At 39.9% G+C, this 25,601-nt stretch overlaps 1 protein-coding gene and 1 long non-coding RNA gene across 3 annotated transcripts; one reads left to right on the forward strand and one right to left on the reverse strand.

Moving 5' to 3' along the window:
- Window positions 1-2,354: 2,354 nt before the first annotated feature.
- LOC137062868 (uncharacterized) lies at window positions 2,355-6,797 on the reverse strand. The gene is made up of 3 exons (XR_010901299.1): window positions 6,273-6,797; window positions 5,911-5,979; window positions 2,355-2,698 (listed from the first exon to the last, which is right to left on the reverse strand). It is a non-coding gene; the product is annotated as an uncharacterized lncRNA (long non-coding RNA).
- A 180-nt stretch (window positions 6,798-6,977) lies between these two features.
- LOC137062866 (serine/threonine-protein kinase pim-2-like) lies at window positions 6,978-13,782 on the forward strand. 2 transcript variants are annotated; one of them, XM_067433797.1, is made up of 12 exons: window positions 6,978-7,111; window positions 7,262-7,332; window positions 7,430-7,554; window positions 7,832-7,922; window positions 8,278-8,490; window positions 9,371-9,568; window positions 9,768-9,862; window positions 10,109-10,156; window positions 10,281-10,659; window positions 10,865-11,041; window positions 11,199-11,287; window positions 11,523-13,782. In XM_067433797.1, exons 3-12 carry the CDS (start codon window positions 7,495-7,497, stop codon window positions 11,628-11,630), a joined length of 1,458 nt encoding a protein of 485 aa, XP_067289898.1. In that variant the 5' UTR covers window positions 6,978-7,111; window positions 7,262-7,332; window positions 7,430-7,494; the 3' UTR covers window positions 11,631-13,782. The 2 variants fall into 2 exon arrangements, with proteins under 2 accessions (XP_067289898.1, XP_067289899.1); XM_067433798.1 differs by having other exon boundaries at window positions 7,082-7,332; window positions 7,462-7,554.
- Window positions 13,783-25,601: the final 11,819 nt, after the last annotated feature.

The raw sequence follows: 25,601 nt of genomic DNA on the forward strand, positions 1-25,601 counted from the left end.
AGCTCATTTTGGATTTCATGAGACCTACACATTCCAAAAAAGTTGGGACAGGTAGCATTAAGAGGCCGGAAAAGTTAGGACCAGCTGGAGGACCAATTTGCAAATTATTAGGTCAAACTGCAACATAATTGGGAATAAAAAGCCACTCAGAGTGGCAGTGTCTCTCAGAAGTCAAGATGGTGTCACGGTTCATTGACTCGCCCTCATGTGTTTGTTGTGAGGCGTGGTTAGGTTGAGTGCTGATCATTATCAGCATCAGCTGTGTGTCATTAGCGCTCTATTTAACGTGTGTGTTTGCGTGGTCTGTTTGTCAGTTCATTGCAGACACTGTCCCGGTCTGGTTTTCTGCTCTCCATCTCCCTAGGCGGTGTTCTCCGTTTACTGTAGCCTACCCACCCGTGGAGGTTCCGTTCTCTGCCTGACCATCCTGTCCACTGCGGTCCCTGCTTTACCAGCCTGCCTGTGTCAGTCTATTCTCGCCGGTGCGTGATTCCAGCCTGACCGTGCCTGTCTCTACTCGCCTTTGCGCGATTCCTAAGACTGTCAGCTACCAGCTCTACTCGTCGGTGTGCAATCCAAGGCTAACTGTGACTTTCCGTGTAGTGTCTGAGAGTGAGCTGAGTTTATTGGCTTATAGCCTTCTAGTGCTTTAAGTTCCTGAGTATCTGTTAAATAAACTTCTGTTGCACTTGCATCTTCTGTTTTTTCTTCCAGTGTCTCATGACAGATGGGCAGAGGATCACCAATTCCCCCAATGCTGCAGTGAAAAATAGTGGAGCAATATCTGAAAGGAGTTTCTTAGAGAAATATTGCAAAGAGTTTGAAGTTATCATCACCTACAGGGAATAATCTCATCCAAAGATTCAGAGAATCTGCAAATCCCTGTGTGTAAGGGTCAAGGCTGGACAATAATACTGGATGCCCATGATCTTCAGGCCCTTAGATGGCACTGCATCACATACAGTGATGCTACTGTAATGGAAATCACAACATGGGCTCAGGAATACTTCCAGAAAATATTGTCGGTGAACACAATCCACCGGGCCATTCCCTGTTGCTGGCTAAAACTCTATAGGTCAAAAAAGAAGCCATATCTAAACATGATCCAGAAGCACAGGCGTTTTCTCTTGGCCAAGACTCATTTAAGACTCATATGTGGCCAAGTGTAAAACTGTTCTGTGGTCAGACGAATCAAAATTTGAAGTTCTTTTTTTAAAAACTGGGACGCCATGTCATCCGTACAAAAGAGGACAAGGACATCCCGAGTTTTATCAGTGCTCAGTTCAGAAGCCTGCATCTCTGATGGTATGGGGTTGCATGAGTGGGTGTGGCATGTGCAGCTTACACATCTGGAAAGGCACCATCAGTGTTGAAAGGTATAAGTTCTAGAACAACTTATGCTCCCATCCAGACGTTGTCTCTTTTGGGGAAGACCTTGGATTTTCCAACATAATGCCAGACCACTTACTGCATCAATTACAACATAATGGTTGCGTAGAAGAGGGATCCGGGTACTGAAATGGCCAGTCTAGTCCAGATCTTTCACCCATAGAAAACATTTGGTGCATCATAAAAAGGAAGATGCGACAAAGAAGACCTTAAGACAGTTGACAACTAGAAGCCTGTATTAGACAAGAATGGAGCTTTGCGAGCCCTGGCCCATACGTGTATGAGTCCAGCGTGGTAAAGGTGTTTCTGTTAGACACGTACACATAAGCAAAATGATCTATAACAATGCAATACAATTACATTTCAAAACACGTTTTACTCACATAAATGTGGTGCACCATTCCTGTCGGATCAAAATTCAGCATCCAGCGGAGATTTGTTTACAAACGATTTTGGAGTAAAATTAAGTGAACATGTCTGTGAGCTGGACCCAGATGGCAGACAAACAGTGAATCAGCGTTGAATCAATGTTAATGCATCAACTAAAATATCATTGAATCAATGTTGAGATGTCAGTGTTGAGAATGTTGATTTTTTTTTTTTTCATCAGGTTTGCACCCTGAAATAATGTTATTTTAACGATGAAAAATAGATCAAGATGGGCTTAAAATCAAGTTTTCCAACTAAAATTAAACCACTTATTTAAGTGAATCAATGTTAATGCATCAATCAAAATATCATTGAATCAATATTGAAATATAACATTGATTTTTCATCAGGTTTGCACCGTGAAATGTTATTTCAACAATGAAAAATAGATCAATCTTGCTTTATGTACAGCAGGATTCTATGCCAGTTAATTTGTCTCTTTATTTTATTCATTTTAATCAGAGACCATGTGGCTGCAATCGATATGATTTTGCATCAAAAAGTCACTCAAAGTAAATAACATCCTTCAATTTACATGCAAATGTATTTATTTATGCCCCCACAGTTACAACAGGAAATCTCACATTGACTTGAAACAATTACATCTGAATTTATCACACAAATGAGAAGAGCCTGGAAAAACATGACAACCTGCATCTGCAAAATGGAAGTAAATACAAATGTAAACTTGACAATAAATACAGAAATGACACAGTACTACTGAAAGAAAGAAGGTAGAAGAGAGAATAAAATACTCCAAACTCAGGGGGTTTCCACCATGAGCAATGCCCCGAAGCCTTTCAGGTTGTAATGGAGCCAGTTTTGCACCGTCCCAGCAAAGATAAACTCTGATGCCTCTTTTTATCAGCATTCACAGCATCTAAAACAACAAGAAGTTAGTAAATATTTGGAAATGTGATTAATTATACATTACAAATATAGCATACTACAAAATGAAGTGAAACTTGAAATTTGATCAAAATCTTGATATCCCAGTTAAAACGGTAACATTAAATTCAGAACTATTAAATGCATTTTAAAATAGATTTTAAAGGACCAGCAGTCACACAATGAATGAAAAAGCAAAGTGACTATATCCGGTGTTTTATCTAATAATATTATTGTATTTAATAGTAAATAAATAAAGTGTGAAAATGAAACAAGTAAATGAATGACCAAATAGCTAAATTAAGAAAATAAAAGAGGAGCTGTATAGGCTACATGGTGGTTTGGAAGAGATTTTTTTTCCATTTACAACACGAACTGGAGGCACAACTGTTTACTAAATTTCTGTGGTTTGATATAGCTGCCTACCGAACTTAAAAGATATCACTCTTTTTTCTTGCTGCATTAAGCTGGGCATACACTGTGCGATTTCTATGCGTTTTCAGCAAGGTTACCTACTCACACTGTACGAGTAGATCGCATGCGACATAAAGCCAAAGCTCACGATTGATGTGCTCTCACTGTGCGGTCCGACCGTCGAGCACGTCTTGACTGCTCACACTGTACGGATGAAAAATACGCAATGAAACCCCCGTAACGACGAAAGACCAAGGTGTATTATAGAGAGGTAAATGCATCAGCTATTGATATCAAGAGGATTAAGAATTTATGTATAAAATTATTATTATTAAGAGTAGGCCTACTTTTATTATTAAATTGATATTACATTAATTTGCCCCCTCCCCCCCAACAATAATGCATAATCGACACACTGCATAATAAAATAACAGATAGATTACTCCTCACTATTTAAAAACATTTAGCCCGATTAAACAAGGAATTATTGGTCCTTATAAAATCATTCAATTATATGATTTTAATGTCAGAACACTGCAATAATAATGTCTGTCTCAATGAAAAGTAAGAGCAGATTTATCTAAAAACAACTTGTTTAACACAAAATGGGCCTTTCTCTTCTATTTTTTTCTCCCAATATAGACCCAAATAGAAATATTAAGAAAATAAATAAGAAATAAAAGGCAATAGGCTACGTTATCAGTATGTTGAATTACATTTAAATATGCGCCGAAAGCTTGTCAGATTTTGCTTTCACTTTCTGTAGTGAATAATTGACTGGGTTTGAGACTGCGTTTAAACTGCGCATTGCGTGATATCCACTGACTCGCGTTAATGAAAAAAAAGAAAACATTGCAACATGACAGTGACTACGTTTACATGGACAACAATACTCCGATATTAATCTGATTAAGACAATACTCTGATTAAGAGGCTACCATGTAGACAGCGATTTCTAATTACCTTAATCTGATTAAAGTCATAATCTAACTAAACATAAATCGGATTAAGACATGTGGAGTATGCCTATTTTAGTCGCATTATCAGAGACATGTACACACCTTAATCTAACTATTAATGTCATGTCGGAGATTTCACCGCATTTTGTGACAGGACACATACCGTTACGCACAACAGGGGAGTGCAGAGGGGAGGCTTTGTGGGTTGGAGCCTCTGCCCTTTTTGAAAATTAATCAAAAGTGCCCCTTTCAACAATCATCGATAATATTGTGGCCAATAAAACATAATTGGAATTATACTTAATATAACAACGTGTACAAAACAGTAACAAATAGTGGAAAAGTCGCGTTTATCTTTTACGGATCTGTCAGTCTGAAAAGTCGTTGCCATAAACGTCGTTGCTATGGGCGGTGTGTGTTTTACTTGACTGTTCATTGTGAACACTGCGTCCTCTCTCTCTATTTTTATTTTTGTTGTAATTATTATGCTCATTGTAAAAGTAAAATACAATAAGTTTGTATCTGTAATCGCAAACCAGATGGGTCATTCAGTGAACGCCTGTGGCTCGACGGCAGGAAAAACAATCCAAAGAGTCATGATTTTTAAACCTTTTTCATAATTAATCAAAGCTATTATTCTAAATGTAGGCTGTCAATAAGGAGGAAAGAGGGGCAGTGTCTCTTCAAAAAAAAAAAAAAAAAGAGGCAATACATATTACAAAAATAAATCAACGTAAATGTAGATATAAAACATTATAAAAACGCATGTTTTGTTATACTTCTTAATGTAAAGTAACACTGTCCAACAGCGACACCCGCAGGTGAAGTTAGCGGGTTTACTGAGCCCATAAAATTAACACACCTGCCAAAGTCACGCTATGATTGGATGTTGGAGAACATAGCGTGGCATGGGGACGTAATGACGTGCCATAATCGATCTATGTTCTAGCACATGTAAAACGGGAACATGAACGGAGTACTCTAAAAGCAACTCATGTAAACACCTTAATCAGAATATTGTCTTATTTAGAATAAGGTCAATAATTAGATTACTGCTGTCCACGTAAACGTAGTCATTGTGTCAAGATGGACAACGGTTCCCACTTTCCGTCATAATAAGATTAAGTAGGCCTAGGCTAAATATTAATTAATATTAAAAAAATAAAAATAAAATGTGAAACAAGTAGGCTAAATTAATGATCAACTAGCTAAATGAATAAGATGCACTGGATATATACAACACAAACTGGAGGCACAACTATGGAGCCAGATCCAGGCAGGAGTGAGCTTCTTGAGTCTGATCAGTAAGGAGCGTTTTGATCGGTGGATTAAAAGCTCACCAAGATTGGCTAAACAGAACGTCCTCCAAAAAAAGATATTTACGAATCCTAACCTGCCAGGAAGGTCTCAAAAATCCCACACACAAATGCAATGCAGTCCATGCACGTGTGACGATTCGCAAATGCAGATTCAACGATCCATAAATGCATGCAACATCTTTCATAAATGTGTGATGGAAATGCATTCAAGAACTTTATATATACATATTTGTGTAAAGATTTTACATTTATTTAGGTAAGATGCATTTGTGTGAGCATTTGGGGAAATATTAATGCTTTTAACTTGTGTATTTATGAATCGTGTTTTGAATTTACAAATCAGATTTTACAAATGTGAATTGTGCTATGCATTTATGACTTTTGTTTTGTAAATGTATTATTATTGAGGCTGATCTGGCTCGATATTTAATGCCAATTTGTTATTTGAAATGTTTCAATAAAAAAAATAAAAAATAAAAACACGTTCTTACCTCCATGATGTCTATGCTTACCTCACCCTCCGCTGTCTTCCTCTCTCACAAACGCGGTTCAACGCAGATATATCAGTTTATCAGCGCCACCTAGAGACAAAAAAGAAAACCTCAACTAACAATAAAGGACTTGAATTCTCGTGCTAAACAAACATATTACTCGCTAATTTCAGTTTTTTTTATCTTGGCTATTGTATTGAAACGTTATTGTATTAAGAAATTTAATGAGCTAATCTTTATCTGAGCAATGACAAACATTAAAAATGTTAGGCCACACGCCTTTTAACAATACACAACCAATCGTATGTCTAATAATAACACTGTCCGCTTGGAAATATGCAATTCATTGCATGCATAAAATTAAAAGTAATATTAATACTTACCAACTGAAGTATCGCAATATTAGAGCCTTGAAAAGGCAGGATGAGCGAACTTCAAAACGAGCCAGGAGCTACAAACCCCGTGAATTTCGGCGCGATTTTCTGGCTCATCACGCATGAGCAAACTATTTCGATCGTAGGGTTTCTGCTCAACACAAAAATGTTTGTCCAGAAAACTTTTTAACACGTAGCGTGACATTTTGGAGAATTTTGTTGAGCTAACATGTATTTTTATGTAGAGTCACAGTTATTTACAATTCTTAATATATGGGATTCAAAAAGCACTGTTTGCTGAACAAATGGCAATTTCATTTTTTACAGTGCAGTGTTAAACGATTTAGAAAGAAAGTCTGTGTGAACTTGAATGATTATCTACACATCACTGATCCTAGATCAGGCATTAATAAACACTGTTACTCACTGTTTGTGGAAGTGCTGTTGAATCCATTTGGTAAAGCCACATATCTCATTTCCCTTGATCGGACCTTCCGGCTTCTGCGCGCAACTGATAATTACGGAAAGCGATGCAGGTAAAAACAGACGACGAAAAGCGTTGTGGGAAATAATATTATATATAAATCATGGGAAAACTGTCCATTTGTTTGTGAATTGGCCATAGCCGAGGTCCAGGCCTCTGTATTTTCCGAGATGTAGGCATAAAATAGCTTGAGAAATAATCGCCTAATATAGTTTAAACTCAGCAGCACCAATATCTTCAGTTGGTTGTTATTATCGCAGCGTCTGTCAGTCAATGTCAAAATATCTGAGACCAATCAGAAAGTAGGCGGTCTTTATGTTCACATAGCGCGCGACGCCTCAGTTTAACGGTCATAATGTCCGAGGTAAGATAAAGCAGCAGCGAAACTAACGTTATACGTTTCATATTTGACAGCTGTTTTAGCATATCACTGAAAAAAATAATTGGGCAAACAAATAAACTCTTGTCTAATTTGCCGTTTTGAAATTAAAACAATCCTATAACTGAACAACAGTACTTTGAAATGACAGAGGAGACTCGGGGTAGTTGCTCCATAAACCATCAGGAAACCGAGGTGAAAATAAGGTAAAGTAACACTCGTGATGTTTACTTTATTACACTTCACCAAAACCACACTACAGAAGTACTATTTTCATTAAAAAGTTTCTTTCTGTTATTTTAGGCTCTGTTTGTAAATGTATGAAACTAGTTTAGACACTAAATGGAGACAGAAGCCCACAGCACAGAATGGACCAATCACTGGAACTTCTCTGGGATTCCATCAATATTGTGACGTCACAGTATCAGGTATTAAAGTGCTTATGCTTTGCTCAAGCGTTCTCTTGCAGTTCGTTGCTGATTTTAGTGTTTCTTGTGTTTCTCACTCGACTCGAGCTTTATTCACAACGATTTGCTAGCATTTCATGCCAATATTACTCAACTTTTATCTGTACACGACTTCAGTCTTCACAGATAAATACAACCCGTTGATCTTGCTGCAGATCTTGCGGTCTACGCTAGCTAGCCTACTTGAGACGTCAAAATGGTGCTATTGACTGCACTTGGGCTATATGCTTATTTCCAGAGGGGAAGGAAAGAGGCCAAAGACAGCCACTCAGGTCAAGATGACCGCGAGGACCAGAGCGAGGTTGTTCCACCTGTGGAGAGTAATGATGGTAAATCAGATGGTATATCATTGGAGTCTGCGCTGGCTATACACTTATTTTTATGTTTAAAGGTGTTTTGAGGACTTTAAGTGTCTTTAAGTTTGTATCTTCATGAATTAATGCGTTTACACAGAAATGAAAATGCTTTACCTCACTGTATGTTGCCTAAAAAGGTGAATGTGCGCATTAATATTAATTACATTCATGATGTTTATTGTTTGCACACAATGACTGACAACTGAAAAACTGGAAAGAATGTGTCCAGTGTGAATTCCCCCGAAAAGTCTCTTCATAATGTACAGCAAGCGTAGATGCAGTAATGTGAGTGTTTTATTAATAATGTTGGTGTAATTGCCCTCTGTAGGTCAGTCGTCTTCTCAGGACAGCAGCGGACCTCCTCAAGTCTTCCACATTTCAGAGGAACCCGTCACTGCTGACCCTCGAGGCGACCAGGACTGGATTGACGACTCCTTCAATGTTTTCAAACGTGCCATAACAAAATTAAATGGCGACTCCTTCCCAACCCCTGTCCATGATGCTCCTGACACGAGTGTGGACGTCACCCGAGCTTCAGATGGTAAATGAGATCATTAAAGGTGCACTATGTAGCATTTTTGCAGTGAAATATTCAAAAACCGCTAGGCAAGTGTTATATATTTTGTTCAGTTGAGTACTTACAATATCCCAAATGTTTCCAACTATTTGTAAATAAAGAGAAAATGGCCATTATAACCAATGAACCGGGACGTCTGAGAGAGTTGCCTGTCAATGGTGTCATATCTGCGCTACTCTCTGTTTTATTCTGAAGCGCTTTACTCTTAGCAGTGTGAACAAGAGTGACAGCAGCCGCTGAGCGAACACACAGAGTATCCATTTGGTACAAGCAGCGTGAACAAGAGTGACATCAGCCGCTGAGCGAACACACAGAGTAGCATCAGAACATAATTTTAAACACACTTAAATGTGTATAATATGATAAACTGAGCTGCAACACCATATTCTCATGACCGGTAAAAGTGGAAATGGCGCAGGCGACGGTGGCATAATAAAAGTCCTGCTGCTCGTGAGGTGTGTGTTGTGTTCAATCGCTCCGGCGGCCTTGCTCAGCTCCGCAACACTCGCTCCTGCTTCACACTACAGTAAAGTTAATAATCTCATCCCTGAACATGATTTCTGCCCGAGTCCTATTTTCCACCGGCTGTGAGGTGAAGACCAAATGTCCTAAGATGCTGAGCTCAAATTTTGCGTCGTCAAACTACGCCTTTGTTTTGAATAGTCGACCTCTAAGCGGACGGAAAGTTGCTTAGTGCGCCTTTAACATTATGTCATGAGAATGTATTACCTCAGATTTTTTATTGAAGTATGTTTGTTTCCTAACAAAGTGAATATGCACATAAAAATGACTTGCAGTAATGTGAGTGTTTTATTAATAATGTTGGTGTGATTGCCCTCTGTAGGTCAGTCGTCTTCTCAGGACAGCAGCGGACCTCCTCAAGTCTTCCACATTTCAGAGGAACCCGTCACTGCTGACCCTCGAGGCGACCAGGACTGGATTGACGACTCCTTCCAAACCCCTGTCCATGATGCTCCGGACACGAGTGTGTGTGTCACCACAGCTTCAGACAGTCTAGCAGAGGATCAGAGAACAATTATGGGTCAGTTTGCTAAGAAACGCTAACATAACCCAACACACATGCACTCTTTAATCAGCAGGTCAATGGGTTATACCTTAAATTCATGCTTTCTTTAAGGGTAGTTGATAACATGGAAAATGACTTTTTTCGAAAGTGTGTGTGTGTTAGATAAAGGTTTAGATCAAGTAGGTGACCTTTTATTTATTTCTTCTTTTAACAGATATCGGTTCCTGCAGATATGAAATGGGCACTGCACTGGGTGAAGGAGGCTTTGGGACGGTTTATGCAGCGACACGTTTGAAGGATGGCCTTCAGGTATTCATTTTCATTACTTACAATATCTATCTAGATGATTATTTGTGTCTTAAATCACACACTTATATTCACTATTTAGTGCACTTCACATGTCAGACCTGTTTTAATAGACAGACGTGCTCTGCATGTTTACAATTAAATTCATGGACATGTAAATGTTTGTTCAGGTGTAATGATTGTAATTTGTGAACACATGTATTATAAATAATTCTAACGCAAATTCATTTTCTGTTAATTTTTCACCAGGTGGCGGTAAAATTTGCCTCCAATCGGGAAGCAAGATATACCAGGATTGTAAGTCGGCTGTGCTCTCTCTGCTTTACCTCTCAGTCACTGTTTTCAGTTTTATACATCTCATGTCAACATTAATCACAGACTATAAATGATAAATATATTATAATGACTGTCTTTCTTCTAGAGCGGTTATTCCAGACCCATCCCGCTGGAAGTGGCTCTGCAAATGTTTGCCAATCGAGGGCCCAGTGTTCCTAACATCATCCAGCTCTTGGACTGGCAGGACGAGCCTGACCAATACTTTATGGTGCTGGAGCGGCCCATGCCCTGTCAGACCTTGGATGAGTTTTTAACAAGCTACACGGGCAACAACCGTGAAGATTTGGTACGCCTTATTATGTGCCAGGTCACATTTGCGGCTCAGGCCTGCTGCCGCCGTGGAGTGTTTCATCGGGATATCAAGCTGGAAAACCTGCTGATTAACCCGGACACCTTAGAGGTCAAATTAATTGACTTTGGATGTGGAGATTTCCTCAACAGCGCGGGTTACATCTCCTTTTCTGGTATGTATAATTCCTCAAAGCTGCGAGGTGTGCCCCAAACTCTGGTGCCGATTGCGAGCCGTTCGCACAGGACTCTGAGCGAGTCGAGCTCTCATGAAGCCTCAGGGAATGGGATCCACTGTTAGCATCAAATCCTTTCTTGCATGATGATGGATTTCTAGTCCAGATGTTGTGTTAATGTAAATGTGAAAATGTTTTCCTCCAGGCACAAAAGAGTACTGCCCCCCTGAGTACCGGATCAGCGGCCACTATCACGGGGAACCTGCGACGGTTTGGTCACTCGGCGTACTCTTGTTCATTATGCTGTGCTGGAATTTTCCGAGGTGGCGAGACCTGGAGGAGATAGATCAGAACATCTGGACCAGAAACGGCTGTTCACAAGGTGAGATCCTCATTTAATTCTGGATCTTATTGGACAGATCAAAACAACAATGCAGGAAAAGGAACATCTGAGCCCAGTGGCTTAATAAATGATGGCTTTGAGGATATTTGTGAAGTTTAAGCTAATAATCAGACGTCTCTCCCTTCGTTCTCCACAGAATGCTGCGATTTGATTCGCTGTTGTCTGCAGGTCTTCCCAAAGAAGAGGATTGAACTGGAGAAAGTCGGTCTCCACGACTGGTTTAAGGTTTTCATTACATTTTGAAGATTTTGACACTTAGCTTTATTCACGCTAGTTTTCGATATGTGCTGCAAACCTCATTTAGTCACATGACACATTTAGTGCTGCTTTTCACTCATGCTTTTAAATTTCCATTTTGTTTTAACTTGATATATTTAGCCTCTTTTTATTCATATCTCTATATTGTTTGTGTACTGTATTGAAACAATAACCTGATTTCTGTTTATGTTTCAAATGACAGACTAGAAGTAATAAGGAGGGAAAACAGGAAAATAGAGGTGGGGTCGCTCCCCGCTTTCCTCCTGGACTTCCGAGGAACCAGCGTGCCTGCTCAATTTTAAACCTCTGAAAAAAAGGGGTTTTCTGGATCTTTAAATATACACACACACACACTCTCTCATTTTATAGAAAAACGTTTTGAAGAAATGTTTTGTGCAAAGTAAAAAAAAAAAGTAAAAGTATTTTATTTTCATTCATGAATTATTGTTTATTATACGTTATTATATGTTTTTGAGGAGGTATCATGTGACATAAAACAAGAACTAACCCTCCCCTGAACTTTACCTTATCTGATATTTCACCAAGACATCAAATGTGAAGTGACAGTTATTTACTGTAAATTATACAATGACTAGTTATTTTTCAGGTCAAAAATCTGTACATTTAAATGTGCATTATTCACTGTATATAGTGCGTAAACTGTCTGTTAACCAGTTTACAGTTGTTTACTGTTAAAATCTCTCTATTAGCGTTACTCGATCTTAGCACTGCGTTTGATACTATCGCTCACAGCATTCTGAATAGACTCGAAAGTTATGTTGGCATTAGTGGAAATGCATTGGCATGGTTTAAATCACACTTATCTGACCGCTATCAGTTTGAAGCAGTAAATGAAGAGATGTTACAAGTTCAGTATGGAGTACCGCAAGGCTCAGTGTTAGGACCGTTGCTTTTCACCCTGTATGTGCTACAGCTGTAGGAGATATCATTAGGAAGCATGACGTTAGTTTTCATTGTTATGCTGACGATACTCAGCTCTATATTTCTTCACACCCTGACGAAACGTACCAATTCACAAGATTAACAGAATGCTTAGCGGATATAAAAAATTGGATGAATAGTAATTTCCTGCAACTTAATTCAGAAAAAAACTGAATTTTTAATAATTGGACAAAAAAACTCCACAAGTAGTAACCTAGAATACTGTCTAACCGTGCGTTCACACCGCCGCTGGCGAGAGCGTCAAAATTCACTCTTGCCGCCCTGCCAACGACGCTGTAGAAAGCTTTGTGGACGCGCTGCCGCTCTGACGTAGATCGAATGTTTTTTTTTTTTTTTAACTCTATTTAAAGAGGCCACAAATCAAACAAGCATGTTGATTGATAGACTGACCACTAGTAGGGTATAAATTAACCTCATGAAATCATTTAAATGTGAAAGGAAGTATGAATTACATACCCGCTGAAAAACAAGCGTTCTAGCGCCTATGAAATAGTGTTGCGCGACTTCTTAACAAATTAAACATCACTTTGAATGGTCTCGGCATGAATGATAGGGGAAACCCGCACAGCAATGATCAACTTCTTCTACATTTGGCTTGGGAACTAATGTCGTCGGAACCAAAGTTTACAGGCCTGCGTTCTCTGGATTTCACTCAAGCGGAGCACTTCTACATTTCAATTGGCTGCCGCCAAACCGCATCATTTCCATAAAGTTGAGCTGATTTAAAATCTCCTCGACGCCCAAATCGTCCAAGACGCGCCGCGCTGCTCTCGCCGGAGTTCGCATTGAAAATGAATGACTTCCGGTCACCTTGCCGCTCTCGCTGCTGGTGGTGTGAACGCACTTCCCATAACACCTGATTTACTCGGTGCATCATAAGAAGAATGGCATCTACACTAATGTTAGTCTCTCTGTTTATCCCGAGGTTAACTGCAGTCAGCCGGATCCAGGCCGTGTCCAGATGGGATGGTGGAGCTGCGTCTGGAGATGACCAAGGCATCCCTGAAGTGTCTGCTGAGACCGTGTCAATTAAACTCTGCCTGTAAATGCTGCATTGACTCTTCATCTCTATCATGACAACTCCAATCTTTCGAATATCCATTTACCTGATATGACTTGAGACCTGCAATGTTGCCAGAATAATAATCATACACTGTTTGAGGGCAGAGGAGAACTGGTACCTCGACTGGGCCTGGTTTCTCCCAAGGTTTATTTTTCTATTCTGGCCCTGAAGGAGTTTTGATTCCTTGCAGCTTTGAGCCTTTAGCCTTTAGCCTTTGGCTTGCTCAGTTGGGGAGACCTAAATTTCAATTATATTACCGGTCTGTCCACATTGACACTATGATAATTGAAATTAGCTGGATGACATCAACATCTTCACCAGAGCGGCTGTAGCCGAATCAAATTCTGTTGCATTGTCTCCCTATTAACACTGAAGCTGCTTTGAAACAATTAGACTTGTAAAAAGCGATATATAAATAAAGGTCATTTAAAAATCATGATTATTTTTTTAATCATGTCATTTAACTCTGAACATTAATGAGATGTGTTCTAAGTTATATTAGGGTAAGATACTACAGAAATGTAATAAAGTAATCAAATGTAAAATTAAACGCTGCATGTTTTGACTGTAAGAATTAAATATAGATTAATCTTATTAAAGCTTATTAAAAGTTGTGCACCGCCTATAGGCTCATATTACGAACACTCTTTATTTCCGCTTTTGAAGAAAACGAGTTTATACCCCGCTGTGTTAAACAACTACAGACCAATTTCTAAGGTACCTTTCTTGTCTAAAATGCTAGAGAAGGTGGTACTTAAGCAACTTTCTTTATTTTTAAACAAAAATAATATCTTTGATATTTTTCAGTCAGGTTTTAGATCGCAACACAGTATAGAAACTGTTCTTCTTAGGGTGTCGAATGATTTGCTTTTATCAGTAGATTCAGGTAATTGTACAGCGCTAGTTCTGCTGGACCTTAGTGCAGCCTCTGATACAGTGGACCACAGTATTCTCCTTGAACGATTGAGTAAGTGGGTGGGTATTGGGGGTTCTGTTTTAGCCTGGTTTGACTCCTATTTACAGGGTAGAACCTGTGCGGTGGAAATAGGGACTTCTATCTCTTCCGTTCACCCTGTTGTTTGTGGGGTTCCTCAAGGCTCATGCCTCGGCCCCGTCCTGTTTTCATTATGCTTCCACTGGGTTTAATTTGTCAGAAACATGGAGTGGCTTACCACTTTTATGCTGACAACACCCAGTTGTATTTTCCTTTGAACTCTGAGGGCGATTTAAATGGGTCAGCACTGTTCAATTGCCTGGATGAGATAAAGCAGGGGATGGCAGACAGTTTCCTTCATTTTAATGAGTCTAAATACGAAGTGGTGGTATTCGGCCCGCCGAAGCTAGCTAAACAGCTCTCTGAGGACAAGACTCAAGTTAGAAACCTCGGAGTGATCTTCGACGCTGAATTGAAATTTGATAAACAGATTAATGCGGTGGTGAAGGGTAGCTTTTTTCAGCTAAGAGGTATTGCAAGATTGAAGGGCTACCTGTCCACCAAAGACTTGGAAACTGTTATCCATGCTTTTATCTCGTCCAGATTAGACTACTGCAATTCTTTGTATATGGGGGTGTCTAAAACGTCCATGGCACGTCTGCAGCTAGTGCAGAATGCAGTGGCCAGATTGCTGACTGGAACTAGAAAATAGTCCAGTATTTCTCCAGTTCTGGCATCTTTGCACTGGCTCCCTGTGGAGTTTAGGGTCCAACACAAGGTTCTTTTAATGGTTTTTAAAGGCTTACACGGACAAACCCCTGTTTACATCTCAGAGCTATTACAGCATCACTGTACCTCAAGACCACTAAGATCATCACAAAGCTTATTGTTAAAGGCTCGGAAATCTTGCCTGAAAACAAAGGGAGATCGAGCCTACGCGGTGGCGGCACTGAGGCTCTGGAATGGTCTTCCGGTTTACATCAAGTCCTGTGACTCCATCGCTGGTTTTAAGTCTATGTTAAAGACATGTTTATTTTCCGTTGCTTTCAGTTGTCCTTATTTATATGTGGTTTGAATGCTTTGTGTCTATGGATGTCTGTTAAACGCTACTTAACTGTGGAGCCTGTAAAGCACTTTGGTCAACTTGTGTTGTTTTTAAATGTGCTATATAAATACATTTTGATTTGATTTGTTTTTATAATGTTGATAAGACTGTAAAGGACAAATATTTTCTAATAAATATTTATTTTACTAGATAATTTCTTTAGCCATTTTATTTTTTGTCTGTAAGTATTACTTGTCTTGGATACAATACCTAAAGCAATGTTAAAGCTTTATAATGCATAATATTGTGTACATCTTATAATATATAATTTTTTTCCCCTACATTTTACACGTGACTGTATGTTTTGTGACATTTTGCCTGATTTTTAATAAGTGCCTCTTGAGATGTTTTATATAATGTAATTTATATTATCCCTGACTCTTCATTCATTTTGTTTGGCGTTTTCTGTTCTTTTTTTCCATTTATGTTGTTGTCAAATTTTTTGTTTATATTCCTATACTTGAAATACTTTATTATATGAAATATAATAAAAAAAAAACTAAAGAATGACCTGCATGATTTATACAAATAAATAGATTTGCTGTTGTTAAAAATATTAAAGATTGTTCAGTGGGGAAAAAAATGACGTGTTTTGATGATTCATTTCCATGGTAATAAAGAACATGACATCATAAATGAGGTTGTAACACAACATGTACTTAACCTTAAACAGGGACGGCTGGAATATTGTTAGGGGTTAACAGCTTATGACCCAGGACCAGTAGTGAAGAAATGAAGACAGAGTCAGGATTGCAATTAAATACAAGAAAAATTTACTTAAGAATAGTTTGCAGTTTCAGAAGCCAGCTTCAAGTCTCACAAGGAGTTCGTAGGCCGCGCTTCCGCTCTCACCGTCTCGTTGCCTCGCCCCATCGTACATACAATTGTCCCAACAGTTATACCGTTTTCAAGGTCTTATCCACGTCATTACAGCGATGTGGATGGTTCTGATCGGCTCAGAGACTATGCACAGTCATGGTAAATTTCCACTCAAGTCAGTTAATCTGATGCACGTTTCCACTGACGTGTCACTTGTTGACGCTTTCACCTCAGAATTAGGCCCGTAGTGACCTTCCCGATCTGGAGCAGAGCCAGCTTGCCCAGAACAACAACTCCACCCATCGCTTAGGGTGCCCATTGTACACCATTCTGATATGTAACACAGAATATTACACAGATACACAGTCTCTCCAAGGTTGGAGCTGATTAAGCTCCAGTTCTAACCAGTTCTTACCAAAACATACTGATAACGTGCTTTCTTTGAGTGAGAGGGACACACAATAGTACAGGCAATATTCATCTTGAGTCTTTCAGTAAAAGGAAATATAAAAGGAATAAAACATAATAAATTAAATGAAAGACAAATCCATATTTCATCTCTGGAAGCCGGGCTAAGTGAGCAAACGCTGTTACTGCACTCCTGACATGTTAGGCCAGACCGTCAGTCACTCCAAATACACACTTTAGAAAACAAGAAACTAAAAGCAAAATCATAACTGGACAGAATCATTATAATAATATAGGATAAATATTGATTAAAGTTATTTAGGATATAAATATATACAGGTATATTGAAGCGGCAGTGGATATCAGAATCCCCCCTTCAATATGATCAGCAAAAAAAATAAAAATAATAATAATAATAATAATATATATAAGGATTTGTTAAAATATATATGTTATGTGGTTTTAATTTTTATTCTGTTGAAAAGCAGATCTTGGGCCCCATAGACTGCCATAGTTGTGAAAACATGATGGTGATAGTCATGATGAAACATGATAGTCAATGAGGAACGAGAGCTGCTTGCTTAGAAACATAAGTAATATACAGTGGGTATGGAAAGTATTCAAACCACCCTTACATTTTTCATTTTTTGTTATATTGCAGTAATTTGCTAAAATAATTTACAGTTTTGTTTTATTTACAGGCTTTCCTAATAAAGTCCAAACACAGCTGGACTCAAATGAAAGTGTAGAACCATCTCAAAGATGATCAGAAGAAATGGACAGTACCTGAGTTACAGTTTTTTACAATTGCTATGACAATTTTGTCAATACATTTAACAAATTTCCTAAACTCTTAACGTAGTTAGCAAAACATCTGTCTGTGTGGGCTATTACTACAAATAACACATTTCTTGTTGCTTTGACACAAAATTAATATAGTTAACAAAAAGTTTAAATGCTTAAACTTCTTTTGCACACAAGCTCAACCAAGACCACAACAATGGATTTTTACTGTCAAATGTACCAGTGCTTTAACACTGATTGCCTTCTACTGAGAGAAGCAATGAAGAATTTCCAGATGTTTTTACATTATTTATGGCGTAACGTTACGCATGTGCGGTTCAGAAATCATAAATCTGTAATATATCGGTTATGAATAATAAATAAATAAACACAAATTATAAAGACACATTTTGAGTAAGCTGTTTATTTTCATTGAGGTTTACTTTCACCTATTGTTTCCAAGCTGGTAAACTGAAAAATTGCGCGTCATTTGAGGGTTTTTACCCCCACGCACTTCACGAGAGCGGCTATAGAAGTCCATAACACAGCAAGCGTACACCATTAGAATGTGTTTTTAACTATCTAACACAAGTTTTTACGTCTACCTTCACTACTACACATTCGCTATGTAGTGTCTGTGTCCTAAAGTCCACGAATGAGATCCAATGTGCTGTTTCCAGGAGGGAAAGCTAAACAATCACACTCCATTTGCGATTAGGTTTCCACTCCGGTCGTGAGTGCGATTATGGCAGTTAATGACACAACACGCGTTCACCATTGTAACTGTTTTTAGCTGAATTAGTTCTACTTTTAGAACTAAAAGCGTCAATTTCCTATACAACACAGTACCGACAGCGGCCTCCGTGACCTAAAGTCCCAAAATGCATTGCGTTGCTTACGTCACGATCCCAGACTCGATAGGCTTGTTCGACTTCACCTAGCGATGCGCAGACCGATGCCGGTTAGAAATTTTGTCCGACTTGAGACAGCGCCGACGGCACGTGACTGTGACGTATGTCAACAAAGTACCGCGAGAGCGATTCGAGAGCAGGCGGCTGATGCAGCCGCTGCAGATTCTCAAGGGGGACTGCAGGAGGCTGCTCGAGCTCTGATGACGACACAGCTGATCCACGATTGGCCGATTCACCGCATGACAGCGAACACGTGCGTTTCGTTTCGTTTATTCTAAAACCTTACGTTATGCTCAAGGGGGTAATCTAGCGCTCGGAAAGCGTTCCACCCCTAGGGGCTGCCATTGCTAACCAAGCCATCACCTGCTGTTAGCATCCCATTGACTGCCATTCATTTTTGAGTCACTTTGACAGTGAATAACTTTACATCTGAGGCATTTAAAGACTCCATTTGTCCATTGTTTATTTCTAAAGAAACACGACAATGCATATAAGGCTCCGTTACCTTGTATCTTACACTATCGCCCCGCAGAAGCTGTTTTTGTAAAAAATAGGCTAACGATTGCGTCATAACCAACGCGACTCTGTCGCACAGTTGAGAAATTACCGTATAGACCTGAGGAGACGCTCGCAGGCAATCTTTTACTGTCTATGAGACAGTCGGGGGGACGTGGAGACATAAAGTCTGATAAAGTCAAGAGGGAAGAATGGGGAGAAGCCCATAGTGAGCCAAAAGCAACGGGAGAAAATATTTAAACAACGTGATTCAGCTTTCACTTTCCACACCTACTAGAAGACCTACAGCTGTCAGACAGGAGGCTCACGTCACATCTACGTCGTCAAGCTCAGTCTGAGCCTGCGCAGTTCGCTCAGCCATCAGGAAGTGAGTGCCCCTAGGTTGACTTCATTATTTCGCCGTAGACGCCATTTCTTTTACTGTCTATGGTTATGCTAAGGCTCACAAATCATTTATTTATAACACTAAAACCTCTTTTCATGTAGCTGTGATGTTATATCATCATGTTTATCAAACTAAAACTGATAAAAACCGTTGACAACACTTCATTGATAGTGTATGTTTATATGTTGAACATTAATCTTGTCCAAATAGACGCTTTATTAAACAGTACATAAAGTATTGAATGAAAATGTCATTTGAAACATCTGTGTATTTGAGAAATATCGCATTTATTTAACTTCAGCTGTGATAAAGTTTGCAAACGCAGTGCAAGCTTCACCACGGGAAGCAGAAGTGTCCGACTTCACGTCTCCGTTTGCAGCTCCTCCCCGCCTGCACTCGGCTACTCTCGCCGATCGCATTTATCCAGCCGCAGCCGATGTCGAACACACCTTATATTTAACGTTAGCTTAATGGTTGAGACTCTAACAGATTTTTTCCGAAGACACTAAACCATTTCTCTAAAGTAAATATTTAACAGAAGCTTGCAAGAAAGTGTCAGGAACAGGTGTGTGTATTATCTGTGTAATTTTAGGGACTAAACTTACCTGAAGTGAAAACAACAGGGACAGCTGCCAATTGTCAACACGAGCTGCCGCCCCATTTCTATGGTGATCGCAGGCTAACCGGGTAGCTGTATTTTGTGCGAAAAATATAAATCATAATTTTGTAGAAATTGCAATAGGTGCTAAAAAAAGAGTACCCATTAAAATGTCTTTACATAAAGGTCGTGAAACAACCGATCATGAAAGAATGCACAGAACAAGGGCAGGAGTGAGCTTCTTGAGTCTGATCAGTAAGGAGCGTTTTGATTGGTGGATTAAAAGCTCACCACGATTGGCTAAACAGAAGGTCCTCCAAAAAAAGATATTTACGAATCCTAACCTGCCGAGTAACCCCAGAGTGCTAGCCTGACAAGCCAGACCCACATCAAGATGTTTGGTCTGGAAACTCACCATAGACAGGGCTCAATCCGAGGGGCGGGATAAACGGTTGTCTTTCAAACTCCCTCTGCACGCGATAGGATAGCGCTACAACAACTGGAGCAACGACGGTGAAGGGGAGCTCTCTGACTGATTAAACATTCGCTGTATTCGGTCGGCTAAACTCCGAACACATCTTCCCTTTTTAAGAATGACTTCAGTGCCGCTCTTTGTTCTTTTCTCAGAGGAAAGCTTAACTCCAAGTCTACCGGAGGCGCGGGCAGAGCTGATTCGAAAGACCGCCGCCGTTCGCCAGTTTCTGTGTTGACTAGAAGACTGTGTTACTAGAAGCACGCAAACGCAACTCGGCTGTCGTCATTATGGCCCCACCCGCCGACTCTATAGCCTACATGATGTGATTGGGCCGTCCAGATTCTGAGGAATACAGCTCAGATAGGAATTGAGAGTTGCTAGACCACACTTGCGGGCAAATTAAATTTGCTGCCGCTAGGGTGCGTCTAGATTTCTAGGCTACCAGAGTGCAGTCTGGACGATGGGGCGGGGCGACACATTAAGGCGGGGCGACACGTGTCGCTCCGCCTACACCCAATTTCATTGGTTTATAATATAGCGAATCTTATTGGCGTAGACGCTTGAGCATGCGCCTTCCTTTATGTACGTCTTTAGAAATGATCTACCTACGAGCTACCTGCATCTGTGTGGGGAAACGACAAACATGCAGTAAAACTTCGGCTCTCGCTGTTGATTTCGCCGCTTTTAAGGTGAATTTTAGTCCATAAAATCACACAAGTAATACACATTACTGTTCCTGACACTTTTCTTACCTTTAATTGAAACGATTCTATGTTATATTTACTTGATAGAAATGTGACGTTAGTGTCTTTGAAGAAGTAGTTATGCAAAACAGAACTAACATTTTTTAAAAGAGGTAATTTAGGCTAAATTACTTGTTTTTGAACGTTTAATCACATTTTATGTTTAGATGAGAGGTTTTGATAGTTATGTAAAGGTTTTGCTGATAAATTTGTCAATGGATGATAGCAATAAGCACATTTATTTAACCTAACGGACCTCGCAGAGTGCGAAAATCCAAGTAGTTGAAACCTGTTCTGGTCTCTCATGGTAAACAAATATGGATCAAATGTTCTGTGATTTCAGGAGCGACAGAAAAAACCTCTACAACAAAGGAAAGCTTTAATACATTTAATAATATGAATGTGAATTATTGAAAGCCACTAAACTACGAATACAGTTTGTACACAAACACAGTAGATAATGGTGTACATGTAGAATTTATATAGCATCTATCCATAAACTGTAAGGTTTAGCCTTACAGAAATACAGGTGGTGAACTGAAAAAGCTAATTAAATAAGTTAATATAATATTTTTTCACAACATTTACCTGTATCACTTTGCATCTGTAAATTTCTTATGAAAATTATATATATATATATATATACAGTCTTGTTCAAAATAATAGCAGTACAATGTGACTAACCAGAATAATCAAGGTTTTTAGTATATTTTTGATTGCTACGTGGCAAACAAGTTACCAGTAGGTTCAGTAGATTGTCAGAAAACAAACAAGACCCAGCATTCATGATATGCACGCTCTTAAGGCTGTGCAATTGGGCAATTAGTTGAAAGGGGTGTGTTCAAAAAAATAGCAGTGTCTACCTTTGACTGTACAAACTCAAAACTATTTTGTACAAACATTTTTTTTTCTGGGATTTAGCAATCCTGTGAATCACTAAACTAATATTTAGTTGTATGACCACAGTTTTTTAAAACTGCTTGACATCTGTGTGGCATGGAGTCAACCAACTTGTGGCACCTCTCAGCTGTTATTCCACTCCATGATTCTTTAACAACATTCCACAATTCATTCACATTTCTTGGTTTTGCTTCAGAAACAGCATTTTTGATATCACCCCACAAGTTCTCAATTGGATTAAGGTCTGGAGATTGGGCTGGCCACTCCATAACATTAATTTTGTTGGTTTGGAACCAAGACTTTGCCCGTTTACTAGTGTGTTTTGGGTCATTGTCTTGTTGAAACAACCGTTTCAAGGGCATGTCCTCTTCAGCATAGGGCAACATGACCTCTTCAAGTATTTTAACATATGCAAACTGATCCATGATCCCTGGTATGCGATAAATAGGCCCAACACCATAGTAGGAGAAACATGCCCATATCATGATGCTTGCACCTCCATGCTTCACTGTGTACTGTGGCTTGAATTCAGAGTTTGGGGGTCGTCTCACAAACTGCCTGTGGCCCTTGGACCCAAAAAGAACAATTTTACTCTCATCAGTCCACAAAATGTTCCTCCATTTCTCTTTAGGCCAGTTGATGTGTTCTTTGGCAAATTGTAACCTCTTCTGCACATGCCTTTTTTTTTAACAGAGGGACTTTGCGGGGGATTCTTGAAAATAGATTAGCTTCACACAGACGTCTTCTAACTGTCACAGTACTTACAGGTAACTCCAGACTGTCTTTGATCATCCTGGAGGTGATCATTGGCTGAGCCTTTGCCATTCTGGTTATTCTTCTATCCATTTTGATGGTTGTCTTCCGTTTTCTTCCACGTCTCTCTGGTTTTGCTCTCCATTTTAAGGCATTGGAGATCATTTTAGCTGAACAGCCTATCATTTTTTGCACCTCTTTATAGGTTTTCCCCTCTCTAATCAACTTTTTAATCAAAGTACGCTGTTCTTCTGAACAATGTCTTGAACGACCCATTTTCCTCAGCTTTCAAATGCATGTTCAACAAGTGTTGGCTTCATCCTTAAATAGGGGCCACCTGATTCACACCTGTTTCTTCACAAAATTGATGACCTCAGTGACTGAATGCCACACTGCTATTTTTTTGAACACACCCCTTTCAACTAATTCAACTAATTGCCCAATTGCACAGCCTTAAGAGCGTGCATATCATGAATGCTGGGTCTCATTTGTTTTCTGACAATCTACTGAACCTACTGGTAACTTGTTTGCCACGTAGCAATAAAAAAAATATGAAAAACCTTGATTATTCTGGTTAGTCACATTGTACTGCTATTATTTTGAACAAGACTGTATATATATATATATATATATATATATATATATATATATATATATATATATATATATATATATATATATATATATATATATATGTGGGGTTATTGCTGTTTAACTATAGGCTGGCTCTGGCGATGTGACGCCACTAGAGGGTGGGGAAGAGCCAGGAGGAGGAGTACAGCTAGATGTGATGCCTGTAATGTTGTTCAAGAGTTTTGAGTAAAAGACACGTCAAACACAGTAAGAATCCAGAGTCTTTATTTGCAAGACACAACATGGTGTCAGAAGTGCTGTAGTTTAACGTGACAGCGGGTAGCTCGTTAAAAGCCCGGATACGCTGGAAAGAAAGCTCGAGCTGAAATGGACGCCGGAGATAATGCGGTCGCTGCGCCGAGAGCAGCGGGACCAAGTGCTACATTCAGCATACGGCCGCCCGAGCCTTTCGACTTTTCTAAACCACAGGAATGGGCTAAATGGATCCGTAGATTCGAACGGTTTCGATTGGCGAGCAACTTGCATGAAAACTCTGATGAAAACCAGGTGAATACTTTCATTTACTGCATGGGGGATGACGCTGATGATATTCTTCGGGGATTACCGCTGGCAGACGCGGATAAAACAAGGTATAGTGCAGTAAAAGCAGGCTTTGAGACACACTTCGTGGGAAAGAGAAACGTGATTTATGAACGTGCTCGTTTCAATATGCGTAAGCAGGAGGAAAATGAGACTGTGGATTCATTTGTGACAGCTTTGTATGCGTTGGCTGAGCATTGCAATTATTCAGCGTTACACGACGATCTGATTAGAGACAGGCTCGTTGTGGGGTTGGCGGACAGACGACTTTCTGAACGCATGCAGCTGGATAATGAGCTGACGCTGGATAAGGCAATTGCAATGGCAAGACAAAGCGAGGAGGTGAAACGACAGCAAGTGGCACTGAGAAGCGCATCAGAAAGTGTGGCTGCTGACGCTAGCTCTGTCGATAGAGTGTTCAAAGGAAGCCGTGATGGTGGCAGACCCCAGAAAGGGAACAATTCTAAACTAAAGCCTTATGTATCACTCTCTGGAAAAACGAGTAGCTATCAGTGCCATAAGTGTGGTGGCTCCCAGGCTCACGCAAAGCGAGATTGTCCAGCTAATGACGTAAAATGTCATTCCTGCGGGAAAAAAGGCCATTATAAGCGAGTGTGTGCATCATCAAAAGCTGTGCGTGAAGTGTGTGAGGGTGACCCCATATTCTTGGGCAGCATCAAAGGACCTGGCGAACCATGGATGGTAGACATAGACATTGGCCACAAACAAGTGTCGTTCAAAATTGATACGGGGGCTGATGTCACTGTCATTCCAGCAGAAATGTTCAAGGACATTTTTAAAGAGAACGTACCAGCCCTGGGGAATGTGACGAGGCCGTTGCTTGGTCCAGGGCAAGTTCCTTTGGATGTAGTGGGAGTGTCCAGGCTTCTGCTAAAAAGAGGTAGGAAACAGTCAGAGGACGACGTGTATGTAATCAGAAATTTGCATACTGCACTTCTGGGACGGCCGGCTATCTCAAAGCTTGGGCTTGTGGCACGATTAGATAGTATCGACATCAAAAATCTAAAACTGAGCTACCCAAAATTGTGCAGTGGTCTGGGAGAAGTACAACAGTCGTACGTGATAAGTCTGAAACCAGGAGCCACTCCATTCTCACTCAAAACCCCGAGACGAATCCCGCTACCTTTAATGAAGAAAGTTAAAGAGGAGCTGCTCCGAATGGAGACGTTGGGAGTGATTAGTAGAGTGGAAGAACCAACAGACTGGTGTGGTGGGATGGTTGTGGTCCCGAAGAAGTCGGGGGCTGTCCGAATATGTGTAGACCTCTCCAAGTTGAATGAGTCTGTTCGTCGAGAGAAATACATCCTGCCATCAGTCGAACAGACGCTTGGAATGTTGGCTGGTGCCCAAATTTTCAGTAAGCTGGATGCCAATATGGGATTCTGGCAGATTCCATTGGCAGAGGAGTCGGCACGGTACACAACGTTCATAACCCCGTTTGGACGTTATTTCTTCAGACGGCTTCCTTTTGGAATAACTTCTGCACCTGAACACTTCCAGAATAGAATGTCTACGGAGGTCATGGATGGGCTGGAAGGCACAGTGTGTCATATCGATGATGTTCTGGTGTGGGGGAGAACAGAGAAGGAGCATGACTCTCGACTGCATGCAGTGCTAGAGAAAATGCAAAAGGCAGGCATCACTCTCAATGTTGAGAAGTGTGAGTTGTCGAAGCGTAAAGTGCATTTCTTAGGTCACATAATTTCTGCAGAAGGAATTAGTCCAGACCCA

This window comes from Pseudorasbora parva, chromosome 23 (assembly GCF_024679245.1).
Source record: "Pseudorasbora parva isolate DD20220531a chromosome 23, ASM2467924v1, whole genome shotgun sequence".
Taxonomy (NCBI): Eukaryota; Metazoa; Chordata; class Actinopteri; order Cypriniformes; family Gobionidae; genus Pseudorasbora; species Pseudorasbora parva.

Excerpts from the sequence above, each read along its gene's own strand:
- LOC137062866 (XM_067433797.1), top strand. The coding sequence starts at position 7,495 with ATGGACCAATCACTGGAACTTCTCTGGGATTCCATCAATATTGTGACG. Across the intron at positions 10,157-10,280 it reads AAGCAAGATATACCAGGATT|AGCGGTTATTCCAGACCCAT; the intron begins GTAAGTCGGCTG and ends TCTTTCTTCTAG. Across the intron at positions 11,042-11,198 it reads CAGAAACGGCTGTTCACAAG|AATGCTGCGATTTGATTCGC; the intron begins GTGAGATCCTCA and ends CGTTCTCCACAG.